The sequence below is a fragment of the Cnephaeus nilssonii genome (assembly GCF_951640355.1).
Source record: "Cnephaeus nilssonii genome assembly, chromosome: 17".
In the NCBI taxonomy this organism is placed as follows: Eukaryota; Metazoa; Chordata; class Mammalia; order Chiroptera; family Vespertilionidae; genus Cnephaeus; species Cnephaeus nilssonii.
Genome location: NC_137088.1, coordinates 36,687,878 through 36,699,921, shown reverse-complemented (window position 1 = coordinate 36,699,921; position 12,044 = coordinate 36,687,878). Strand labels below are relative to the sequence as shown.

The following is a 12,044-nucleotide window of genomic DNA, read 5'->3' as shown; positions in this document are numbered from 1 at the left end:
GGGGGGGGGGCGCGGAGGTGCAGTGGAGGGAGGGTGGGGAGCAGGGAGGGGGTTGCCTTCCGGCCACATGCTCCAGGGCAGTCAGGGAAGAAAGAAAGGCTAGTAGAAGGGTGCAACAAGTTTGCCAATCCAAATCTCTGGTTCTCTGCAGCCTGTGTTTTTGAGCAGTCTGTGAATAAAGTCACCCTCCTACTAGTCTAAGCCCATGTTGTGTGTAACTTGGTTCCTGGTCCTCAGTTCTGAGAATGAGCTCCCAGTGGGAAATCTTCTGTGGGGGATCTTCGCTGGAGACCGGTGAAGTCATCCCCCTGCAACCAAAGGAGTCAACCCTCTCTCTTCCCTGGATAACTCTTCAGTTTGGCTGTCGCTGTGTCAACTCTGCATCGGCACAGGTGGAAGGACTCGACTACTGGTTTCATTGGGTCCATTGCCATCAATACAGAGCGGGAAGAAAGGCACTCATTGTCCAGGGAAAATCCTGGCTGATGGAGATCTGGACAGATGGGGGAACTCAAGGAAGAGGACTTCTTGAAGAGGACCCCCAAGAAGGTGTTTCTACTTACTGGTGCCCGCAGGGCTGCAGCTCGGCTGTTAAACTGATAAAGGTCCAGCTTGTAGCAAAAGCTACTTGCTAGTCTGCTGGTGAGGTCTCAGCCGCCCTTTGTTCCATTTTTGCCCTCTTTCCCTGGAGCACTGGACCAGAAATACTCATTCTTTTTCACTGCATATGACAGCCTCTTGTGTGTCCCTCCCAAGTTGAGAGGTAAATCAGTTTAATTCTTCAAAGCTCTGCTGGGGTCACTCAGCCGTGTTCTGTTGCCTTTGCCCAACAAGCAGGCCTGATGTCTGTAAATCTCTCCTTCTCCCTCCGGGCGGTCTCCCTTGCCTTTGCCTCCCTGTGTCCTTTCTCTGTGTTGGAAATGAGAGACTCTCCTTTGACTTTTGAGCAACTGGGTCATCTCAAATTTTAAGCTGTGTTCTGTTCCCTGCTGGTGCCTTGTAAAGGTATATTCATTACAGGCCCTGGAAGGTTATAATGGTCACGGGGTAAATGTAAGGACACTCTGCACTTTGTCCAAAAGGATCCTTTACCCCAATCTGCAGTGAGACAGGCCACCAAATTCCTTGTGTGTTTCTTGGAACCTGGTGGCTTAAATCATAAAATCCATCACTTAATGCTGGATTTCTCTAGGTGATAATGGAAGGTGCATTTGAGCCTTGTAAGTTAAAAGGAAATGGGCTTAACATTTTTCTATATGGTATTTCTGTTTTGCCCCTGTTCACAGTTGTTGGCCTGAGAAGTAGGCCTTGATTCCCTGTTGACCTTCCATGGATTAGTTGTGTGTTGTTTGTGCCTCATGTTTGCCAGTGTGGGGAACTGGGGGCTCATTCTCCTGTTTGGAAGATTTGGGGAACTGCTAAATATTTCAGAGTGCTTCATTGTCATCCAAATGAACTGCAGCATATATATCTCCTTCATAAGCCCTGTATGTCAATACTGCCTACATGGGAAACCAGCTAGTCCTGCTTTAAAGGGTTAAAGTGATGACTAAATGGATATCTCAGAGCCTATGCAGTCTTCCTGCCAAGGTAACGCACAAGGTGCTATACACTTTTATCTCTAGGATTTAGGATTACTTCTGTGCTGTGGCGTGAAAGCTGGTTGGCAATGTTTTTGATGTTGGATGGCTGACTTGATTGTTTTTGCTGTGCTGCTGGAATGCCTCTGTATTACCCCTATCCCTGGCCATCAGTTTCTGAAAATAAAGGGATAGGATTCCCAGCCAACTCCCATGCTCTCCACGTTTGTTTAGAGTTCTCAGAATGAGAACAGTGGTTCAGTTGTTGGCCGACTTCGAAACCTACGAACCCAAAGGTCTGACATTCTCGAGTATACATGTTCCTCTCTGCAGAATTGCATGAGATAAGACATGTATCTTCTTAAAAGTTCTGCTGCCTTTGAGCATTAATGTTTATTTTACACTTTGGGAACTCAGAAATACTACTGCTTCCTAGCCTTTGAAAACTATAGAGATACCTTTTCTTTTTCCAGAGCAGTGCGGTAAGAGGAAGAAATACCGAGTACACAGGTGTGGTACTGATGAATCATTTGTACTGTTTTTGGACTGTGAAATCCTGATGCCTCTGGGTAGACTGGAGGACATTCTATTTTACTACTTGCACATGTATTTAACTCGATCCTCTAATTTTGTATGGAGGTATTGTTGAACACAAATGTACAAGCTAAAAGTAAACCTGGAAAAAGGAAGGCTCTGCTGCGAGAACGTTAAATCTCTGTTAATGCATCATCTTTGAGACACAGTCATTGACTGCATTTTCAGCACATTCCTTCACTTTGGTTCAGTTTCCTTTCCAGTTGAACACACAGTTGACTGTGTCTACTCAGTGATAGTCTGTTTGTGGCTGAAAATCTGTTGCTCTTGGTGTTTCTGGTGTTTACATCTTTCTCTCTGTATTGAGTTGGGATTAATACTAATCATTTGCTGTCAGGACCGTCATTTTTACGCCACTCATAAAATAAGGGCAAATGGCCACTGAAATACTCAGTGATTAAACAAACTCAGTCAAACAAAGATGGCAGCAGAATTGCTGATCAGTGGCTAGCCAGCCCTGTGGTCCCTGTCAGTGCTCATTTGGAGTGGATTCAGATTAAGGACCCAGCTAAGCCTGGGTGGGTCCCCATTCTTCTGTTTACATGTTGCCATAAGGGAATTTCTGAGCACACACCTGTAAGTGTATGATGAGTTAAATACATGTGCTAGTATACTGATATACTAGGTATATCCTAAAACACAAAATAAGCTTTTTATAAGGAGAATTTTTTTCCTTCAACAAATTTCTTGTTCACCCCAAGAGTAAATACATCCCATTCAGAGAACCTTAAGTTAGTGGTATCATTAAATAATGTTAGAGGAATAGGTTTAAGAAGGGTGACATAGGACCTTGTTTGAAATGCTACATTTTTTCAAGTGTGTCCCTTGTTTCCTTTGATGTTTTATTTCTGCCAATTGTTGACTTGAAGTTGACCCAGTGTATTATGAAAGAAAATAAAAAACAGAAATAAGCCTGGCCTGTGTGGCACTGAAAGGTTGTTGGTTCGGTTCCCAGTCAGGATGCATGCCTGGGTAGGGGGGCATGAGGAGGGGCAGCGTATCGATGTATCACTCTCACATCATTGTTTCTTTCCCTCTCCCTTCTTCTTTTTCTAAAAGTCAACAAACTTTTTTTTTTTAATTTTACTTTAAAAAAACAAAAGAAATCTCTAGGACCCTAGGCAGCTGGGCAAGAAAATACCTTTGAGAGGCAGTAGACTTTGAAAAGCAGGCACTCAACCACTACAGCTCTGGATATGAGTGGGCAATGTATTTGCCGTGTGACTTTGGAAAATTAATTTCTCCAAACTTCAGTTTCCTCCCTCCTAAGTAGCTTGTGAAAATTAGCTGAAATTGCATTAATTACAAGTATTTAGAACAATGCTTGGTGCACAGCAGGGATGAAGTAAGTTATGATTGTTAGAATAGTTGAATGCCTACTATGTGCCAGGTGCCCTTGAGGGAGATACTGTGTTCAGTCTCTATAGTAACCCAAGGAGGTGGGTATTTTAATTTGAGGAACCTGAGAAATTCAATATTTTGGTCTGGATCAGAACTGGTATTCAAAATCATGTCTGAGTCTAGCCCATAGCTCTTAACCACATCATGCTGCCTGCCCCAGGTGAGATTGCCCAGTCCAGAGTGGGCTTAAAATTTTTTTTAAACTTTTTAATTTAATGAATGATGCAGATAAGTGGCTGAGAATGCTTGTGAGTCCTTTGAGAGAAAAGTAAGTCTTTGTTCTTTTTTTTGGTGGGGTGGAATTGACCAGCATTCCCACCAGGGCCTGGCATACATCCCCCTCCTCACCTCCCCACCCCCCTACCCCGAGCACCACCCCCAGTCCAATCCATGGCTGCTGCTTCCCCAGATCAGCAGCTGGTTTCCTGGGTCAATTTGATCACACTTGGGCCTTATATCCTCTCTAGCTATTAAGAAGAGGGCTGTGGGTGTGGATAGTGGTGATCAGGTTGTGCCTCTACTAAACAATGGAGCTGGGATATGGCTAAGTTTCAGGACAGCATGTCAGTCTAGGCCTCAGTACTAGGGAGCTGGGTCTTAGGGGCTGGCCATCTGGGGGCTGTAGAAGGTCATTTCCCTCCATTTCTATTTCTTTTCTTCCACTCCCCCCACTTAGTTCACCTGTTCTCCAGTACCTTAAGTTCCTTTAATGGTGATAACATGTTTCCGTCTGTGGCTTAGATGAAGATGCTTTTGAAAGCAAGGACTCAGTGAATGAAGTCACTGTATAGTCATATAATCAGGTGTCTGGTCATCTGCGAGATGGGAGTATTTGTGTGTGTGTGGTTTGCCATCTGCCCAACAGATGGACATTGAGTCGACAGTAGAGCTGGGACTAAATCGATGGGGAAGAAGGTAAGAGGGAAGAAACAGGACACCTTTTTCATGTGTTCACAGTTCTGTTGAGGGTCCCACCTGCCAGGTCTCAATTTTTTAAAGTTTAATAACAATCGACACCTATTCTATGCCAGGTGGGGCAGTCTAGCTGTGCAGTGTGCTGTGCTGTCTGAATAGAGTCCAGTTGCCTCTAAGCCACTTTATATAAGCCATTTAATAACCTGGGATCTTGTTGAAGTACAGATCCTGATATAGTAGGGCAGGGATGGGGCCCGAGATTGCATTTCTAAGGAATTCCCAGATGATCCACAGACCACGTGCAGTTCCTGGATGATGAATGGCAGTTGGGTTTCGGTGTGCCTACTAAGTCTACCAGTGGTTGGTACCTATAGGGCTGTGCCTTGAGTGCCAGGTGGCCAAAATTTTACTCAAGAAGATACTTGGCTTCTAGAGCCCTCTGTGGTAGTTTTTTTCCAGTGTCGGTGTTACCCCAACTCTGCAGAGGGGTGTCCTACATATTTCTAGGGGATCATGTGTCTGACTGGGCAGGTTGGCAGTGCATCTCTTTGGAATCTCCCTCCTTGTTTGCTTTTCCCTCCTATCCATTCACTCATCCCTTATCACCAGCTCTCAGAAATCCGTTTGCATGTTTATGCTAAAGTGTAAATGGTAAGTGACATTTCCTCCCAGGAAGGCTGGTGTCTTCCCTGGAATTAAATTGTGGAACTTAAAGACCAGGGTTTGATTCACCCGTGAGCTGGAGTTGGAAATGTTTTGGGACAACTACCGGGTATCAGTGAAGTAATGAAGGCAGTGGCCTGCCTTGCCCATATGAGTTGGTATCTACTTTGCTGGGCTTCTCAATAGTGAACAAAGAGGAAGCCCTTCCCAGCAGTGGCTAGAAGCCATTGTTAGCACCCACTTAATAACTTCAGATTCATGCTTTGGCATTCCCAGAATCCTGTTCAGATCTTGAATGTGTTTAGTGGATTTTAGCTCTGATAACATCACCAGCACTTTCTTTGTCCATACAGTCCTTTTTTTTTTTTTTTAAATATTTATTTCAGAGAGAAAGGGAGAGAGAGAAACATCAATGATGAGAGAGTGTCATTGATCTGCTGCCTCCTGCACGCCCCCTACTGGGGAGTGAGCCTGCAACCTGGGCACGTGCCCTTAACAGGAATCGAACCCGGGACTCTTCAGTCCACAGGCCACCGCTCTATCCACTGAGCCAAACCAGCTAGGGCCACACAGGCCTTCTTGATAATAAGCTCTCACTGCAACTTTGCACTTTGATATTTAAAGAAACTGTGTCTTTTTTTTCTCCCCTCCCCATTCTCTTCTCCTTTCTTCTCTTCCCTTTCCCCTCTTTCTCTTTCTTTGTCTCTCTCCTCCACTCCTCTTCTGCCATACATACCCCAGTAGTCTATCTGCTTATATGAGTTGGTCTAGTTTGGTTTTCTAAGCATTCACACCTGCCTTGCTACATATTCTTTTCTCTTTCCATTGACCATAGAACAAGATTTTTTTTTTCCCAGTGAAATTTTCCTCTTTGGTGAAATAATTCTCATTATGAACATTTAGCACACAGTTTGAATATTTATTCAGCTCCTAAGCTAGTACCACTCAGAGCTGGGAGTTGTAGAAGCAATCTAAATGCCACGGTGAGCACTTCTAAGGGTAGTAGGAAAACAAAGAGGTGGGCCGGTCTTGTGGATGGTCACTTGTCTGCTGGGGCCTCTGAAAAGCAAGGGTGTAGATGTCAAAATTCTGAGTCTGCTCTCTGGCCAGTGCCATCAAAGATGGTTTTCTTCCACAGTGGTGACTAGTGAGGTGGTGTCTTGTAATGGGGGGAAAGGAAGCCTTGGACTGTGACTTGGGCAAGTCACCTAAAAGCTCTGAGTCTTGGTCTCCTTATCTGCATGGAAGGGTGAGTGCGATTCTCTGTCTGCCTCGAGTGGTGGATGGGGTAGGTGATGCCCTGTTGGTGACGGAAGTGCTTTGCAGGTTGTAAGGCGCTTCCAATGGCCTCCTTGATCAGGAGAAAGTTGAGTGGTGTCTTTACAAGGTAAGAGGGGATTCAAATAAAAACAAAAAAACCTTCGCTTAACTGGCTGCGGAGCCCATTCTGAATGTAATTGTAGCACTAATTGTTTTTGTTTGTGAAGTAAAATTATACAGTAAAGGTGTAACACCAAATAATTTTATACTCTTATTAGGGGTGTTAGCTCCATTTTATGGTTATGGAAATTGGGGTTCACTGGGGCTCCAAAGCTAGTTCTCAGAACTTGGTACCCTCTTTGAATACAAAAACGGCTCAACACCCTCCGAGCCGCTCAAATACCAGCCCAGCCCACTCCTGCCGATATTTGGGAACGAGGAATTAGAAGCTCTTTGAGAGGCAGGGGTCAGGGAAGAGAACTTTTCTTGTGTCACCCATAACGTGGGCTCACATTTGGGACTCCGAATTGACCCGGGCAGGGACTTACCGTTGGCTTCTTCCCAAAACATGTCCTGAAGAAACTTCCCCAGGGCCTGTCCATGCCAGTGGGACTGAGCCCCCGACAGCTTGATTCCAACATCAAAGGGGGCGTTGAACTAGGAGAGTAGGGAGGACCGGGGAAATGTCAGAGGTTACAGCCTCCCACACCCCTGCCCCGAACACTTCATCCCAGAGGAGGCCTCTGTCCCAGACACTTCCGTTCCCAAGGGTCAGGGCGATAAAGGGCCTGTGGGCCCAGCAGGTGCCATGAGGGCCAGCTCGGTTACTCTCCTTTGTAGGCCCATTCTTACCGCCCCCTCCATCTTTAGGAGGCTAACCTGACTCTTCCTTTACCGCTAAGGTAAAAGCTGTGGTGTCCCCTAGCAAGCCCCCCTCCCTGCCGTGCAGTTTTCAAAGACAGCGTTGAATGGCCAGTGGTGGGATTTCAGGCCCTGGCAGGGAGGTTTGGGGAGGTGGGCCTACCTGTGTACCTAGCACTAGCCTAGGTGATGGTCTCTGCCGCTCTGCTGCCCCCACCTCTCCTTTCCCGGGGGCTCTTCCTCATATGCACAGGCCTCTGTTCAGTGCAGTCAGACAGGAAGCTGACCTTTTCCTAGAGCTAAGTTCGTTCTTGTTTCTCGGCTTCAGTTTCTTTCCTTCGGCAGGGAGAGTGCACCATTTCCCCTACTTGGCAATCTATGAGATGATTTACTATCACTAAAAGCTTTGGGGAAACAGGAAAAAGCTGTGTTTGAAGCCACATCATTGTTTTCTCCCTTGAGACCAGAGACTGTATCTTTATCTCTGTTCATCCAGTAGCTGCCTCAGCACCTGGCCATGTTGGAACACCTCCATGAGTCAGTGGAGGAGGACTCTTGATGCTGGAAAGGACCCCTGGTCATTGGTCCTTCTGCCCACTACCCTCCAGACAGGAGGTGTTACCCCCATTTTCAGATAAAGCAGCCGAGACCCAGAGAGGTTGAAGGACTTGTTGGAGGCCTCTGAGGAGTTGGTGGCCATGGACTAGAATGCAGGATTCTTAAGTCCACCAGCCCGGGACCTCTGCTCGCCCCACCCTGTGTGAGGCCGCTGTATCCAGCCCTCGGTGCCTCCCCTCCAGGCAGGCACCACTCTGACTCCTATTTTACAGATGAGCAAACATGCTCAGAGAAGTTATTAAAGCAACAAATGGCTGTTTGTTCCTTTAAAACAATTTACATTCCCCACTTGTCTCCACTGTGAAGGTGGAGGGCGTGGGGAATGGCATGATTGATTTTTTAGGGAACTTGGACCCTCCTGTTACCCCTCTTCAGTAACATTTCAAAGATTCACACACACACACACACACACACACACACACACCCCCGCACCGTGGCTAATGTGGGGTGCTCAGATCACTGGAACAGACTTAGGGACCTGCTGGCTGGAACTGGGCGGCAGGGGCAGTTGAGAGGCGACGTGGCGACTGGTGGTTGGGAGATGAGCTTCAGGTGACCTCACAAGACTCCCTTGGCCTCGGCGTCTCCTCTGTTCGGTGGGAGGTGGGTAGGGTAGGGGAGTGGGAAGGACTTGGTTTGAAAAATCTTAGAGCTCTGAAACTAGATTTTATGAGAAAAATGTTTGAAGGAAGTGGGGGGCCCGGGATGAAAGAGGTGGAGCCCTCGGGCGGGAGGGGCTTCGGGAAGGTGTTGCTGGCCTCCTGCCCTACCCACCTTCTTCGGCTACACCACCTCCCAGACATTTCAGACTTGGTTCTAGCTGAGGCAGCACGGCCATTTCTTCTGAGGCCAGCCTTCATGGAAACTGGAAACTTCCAGCCCTGCCCTGAGTCAGCCGCCTCGGAAATCTCTTCCCATCTGGGCTAATTTAGAGCGACCTGGCTGGGTGAGTACCCACCGGCAGGAGCTGGCATCTCCCAAGAGTTCCCTGATTTTAGTTTAAGGCCATCGAGTGGGGTGTGGTGGGCTGAGGGTGTCCCAGGTGGTACGGAGGAAGTGCCTGAGGACACTGTTAGGTTTACAGAGGGTCAGAGAAAGCAGGGGTCGGAGAGCTCATCCCTGACAGGAGAAGCGGCTGGTGGATGGTTAGAGAAAGACCAGGGCTTCAGCTTCTCAGCCAGAAGAGAGTCAGACCGTAAGGAGGAAGAGAGGACGTGGGGACTGACGTCAGCCCTGACATTCAGTTCCACCGCTGCCACCCTCTGGCTGTGGCATCTCAGGCAAGTACATTGTCTGAACTTCTAATCAGTGAGGGCAATGATACCAGCTCTCAATAGCTCAGTAACTGCCATGGTTGATGACTAAGTACCATCCAGAGAAGTTTGGTTTCTCTGCATGGAGGTGTCTGTCGCCACCTAAATGCTTGTCAGAACCATCCGCCAACCACACACAGCCAGCTTTTCAGGCAAGTTACCTAGATAACCCTATAAAACCCATTTCTCTCCCCTCCCCCTTCCTAGTCCTCCATTGATCTCTAAACTTTCCTTATCTCAGGCAGATTAGCCAGAGCCAGGGCCAGTCTGGCTGGCCTGTCCTCATCCGCAGATGGGCTTCAGCGAGTGGCCCCGGAGCCCCGCCAGCAGCCGCTTGCCGTCCAGGATGCGGTCTGGGCCCACTGCAGCCAGGTGAGGTCTGAGGCCCTGGGCCAACCAGAACGTTTTCTGCGGGGAAACACCTTCAGTCTACGACCAGCTGTGTCTTCCTGGGTGTCTTTCTCTGGGCACCCCATGTGCTGCACCCTTTGAAAATATCTGGCGCCTGCTAGCGTCCCCTTCTCTCCTCTACTCACAGTTCCTGTACGTCCCCCTTCTGTGGTAGCAGAGTTACTTCTCTCAGATGTTTGCCTCTTCATGGGCAAAGACCTCATAGAACACAGTGCAGTCAACTATTTTCATGCTGGTAAGTGGACTCCTTTCATGCCATCACCCCCTGCCTTCCCCTTCCCTCATCCCCTCCCCCGCCACAAAAGCATAAAACTACAGAGAGACCAACCCGAATTTCCAGCTCATCCTCTGCCCCTTCCTCCGGATTTTCGTCTTCTGGGCGGAGCCAGCCTTCTAGCTCTCGCTCTCGGGGCTGCAGTTTGGCTGGTGGCTTCTTGGACTCCTTTCTCTGCTGGAGAGAGAGCGCTTTCTTTAGGGCCCTAAGCCCCAGATCCTTCCTGAGCAGAGAGGCGGGCCTGTAAGTCAGACCAGGGTCCTCCTTTGTGTTCTCCAAGAAGGCTGAAGCCCAGAGAGGTTGAGCCACTGCCCAGGTCACACAGCTGGCTGCTATGTGGCAGGGCTGGAATGAGATGCCCCGTCAGAATGTGGGGCTCTGTGGGGAGAATCTCACCTGCACTTTCTGGTGTTCGGGGCTCAGGAAGCTGGAGCCTGCCATGGCCAAGTCCACCCAGAGCACACTGAGGAGCAGCAGGCTGCAGATGGTCCCCGGGGAAGGCATGGCCTCAGCTGGGTTGGGGCAGAGGGGCCAAGAGAGGAGAGAGTCTCCGGTTAACATGCTCCCCTCCCCTCCCTTCGCTTCCTCTGCCCTCCCCGCGCCTCGGAATGCAGGTAGGAGCCTAGCAGACAGGGCGAGGGACTTGGACCTGGGATGGCAGGAATGAACTGAAGGATGTGTGTGTTCTCTTCCAAGACTGTTCAGGGCAGAACCCTTGGCAGTGGATTCTCCATGTGTTTGCCCAGCCCCCAAAGACCTCATGCCAAGTTTCTTAACGGGTGATGAAGCTGACCCAGCAAGGTCCCCAGGAGACCTAAGCCCAGCTATGTCTGAGCAACCAGGCTGCCCCAGCTTGTGCAGCCTCCCCTTCGTTCAGGTGGGCCTGTGAACGGCCAGTAAGTTAAACCCATAAGCAAACCCACAGAGTGAGTGAGGGTGCCTACCTGGGATTCCTGGCGGAGGTGGTGCCTGGTGGCTGGCTGGTCCTTATATAGGAAGCCTTGTGTTTGTTTTAAACCAGCAACCTCATCTCAGGGCAGCCTGGTTTCCAGGGGCTGATTTACATTCCTTGGGTCCTCTGGGTAGAAGTCAACAATGGAGGTCAAATGCCCGGAGAGATTGTTGGGTTGGCTTGGCGTGGCCATCTGCTCCAGCTGTCCACAAATGGCCCGGCCCTGGTTTAGGTGGGAGGGAGGGGAGTGGCTGGGGGGTCCAGGCTGGCTTTGCTGCTCTGTGACCTTGGCTCACTCCTGATGAGATCGGGCGCATCCAGGGTGGTATGGCTGTAGACTTCACTCTCCTTTCTGAAGCCCCCCTCTGCCTGGATAGAACGAGTTTGCCGTCACTAGATTTCTGAGATTTCTAGTCCTGCACCTGCAGTTCTGTGACTGATGCTGCGCTGGCTCCCACAAGCCTCTGGAGCACAAGGGAGCCTGGCTCATGAATTCTCCTGCCTTCCCATGAGGGAAGTCCCACTTCACAGATGAGGAAACTGCTGGGAGGGGCGGCAGCATGAGCTCCTAACTGTCCTCCAAGGAGCAGGTGTAGGAGTCTTTTTAATCAGTGGTTAAACCTCAGTCATTCCTCCTGGGTGAAGCATGATGACTCTGCATGGCTTGGTGTTTCTTAACTTGTGGGCTTGCCTCCCCTCCCCAGCCGGTTCTGAGAGAGAACAGATTGGATCTGGAGGCAGAAGGGCTGTGACCTGCTACTGGCACAGGTAACTACTCAGATTGGCTGGCGTCAGGCAGATCACTAATCCCCCTTGTGGCAGGGCTGCCTCCCGAGTGGCTTTGAGGATTAATGAGGCTATGTGTGTGAAAATTCTTTATCATCTGTAAGGCAGCATACAGATGACAAGTATTTTTGTATCAGGCCCAAGACCTTGTGCCAAGCGTGTACGATGGTCATATGTTCTTGGATGAAGAGTTAATTAACAGTAACCTTAATCTGTCCCACCAATGCTTCATCTAATGGGATGCCCAAGCAGTGACTCCTAGGGCTGAATTCAATGTCTATCAAATTTCAGGAGGAGCTCACTTCAGGCTGGGGCTCCATGCAAGAGGCGGATGGTGGCAATGGAGCAGGCTTTGAAGGGAGGGCATCGCTGCGAGCAGAGTGGCACGAGTGTCGGAGCAAACAGGCATGGTGTCT

At 49.1% G+C, this 12,044-nt stretch overlaps 1 protein-coding gene across 3 annotated transcripts; it reads right to left on the bottom strand.

Moving 5' to 3' along the window:
• Positions 1-39: 39 nt before the first annotated feature.
• GHRL (ghrelin and obestatin prepropeptide) lies at positions 40-12,035 on the bottom strand. 3 transcript variants are annotated; one of them, XM_079795103.1, is made up of 4 exons: positions 10,287-12,035; positions 9,945-10,067; positions 6,962-7,070; positions 40-6,212 (listed from the first exon to the last, which is right to left on the bottom strand). In XM_079795103.1, exons 1-4 carry the CDS (start codon positions 10,650-10,652, stop codon positions 6,193-6,195), a joined length of 618 nt encoding a protein of 205 aa, XP_079651229.1. In that variant the 5' UTR covers positions 10,653-12,035; the 3' UTR covers positions 40-6,192. The 3 variants fall into 3 exon arrangements, with proteins under 3 accessions (XP_079651229.1, XP_079651230.1, XP_079651228.1); XM_079795104.1 differs by having other exon boundaries at positions 40-7,070; positions 10,287-10,402; positions 10,835-12,035; XM_079795102.1 differs by having other exon boundaries at positions 40-7,070.
• Between the last annotated feature and the right edge of the window lie 9 nt (positions 12,036-12,044).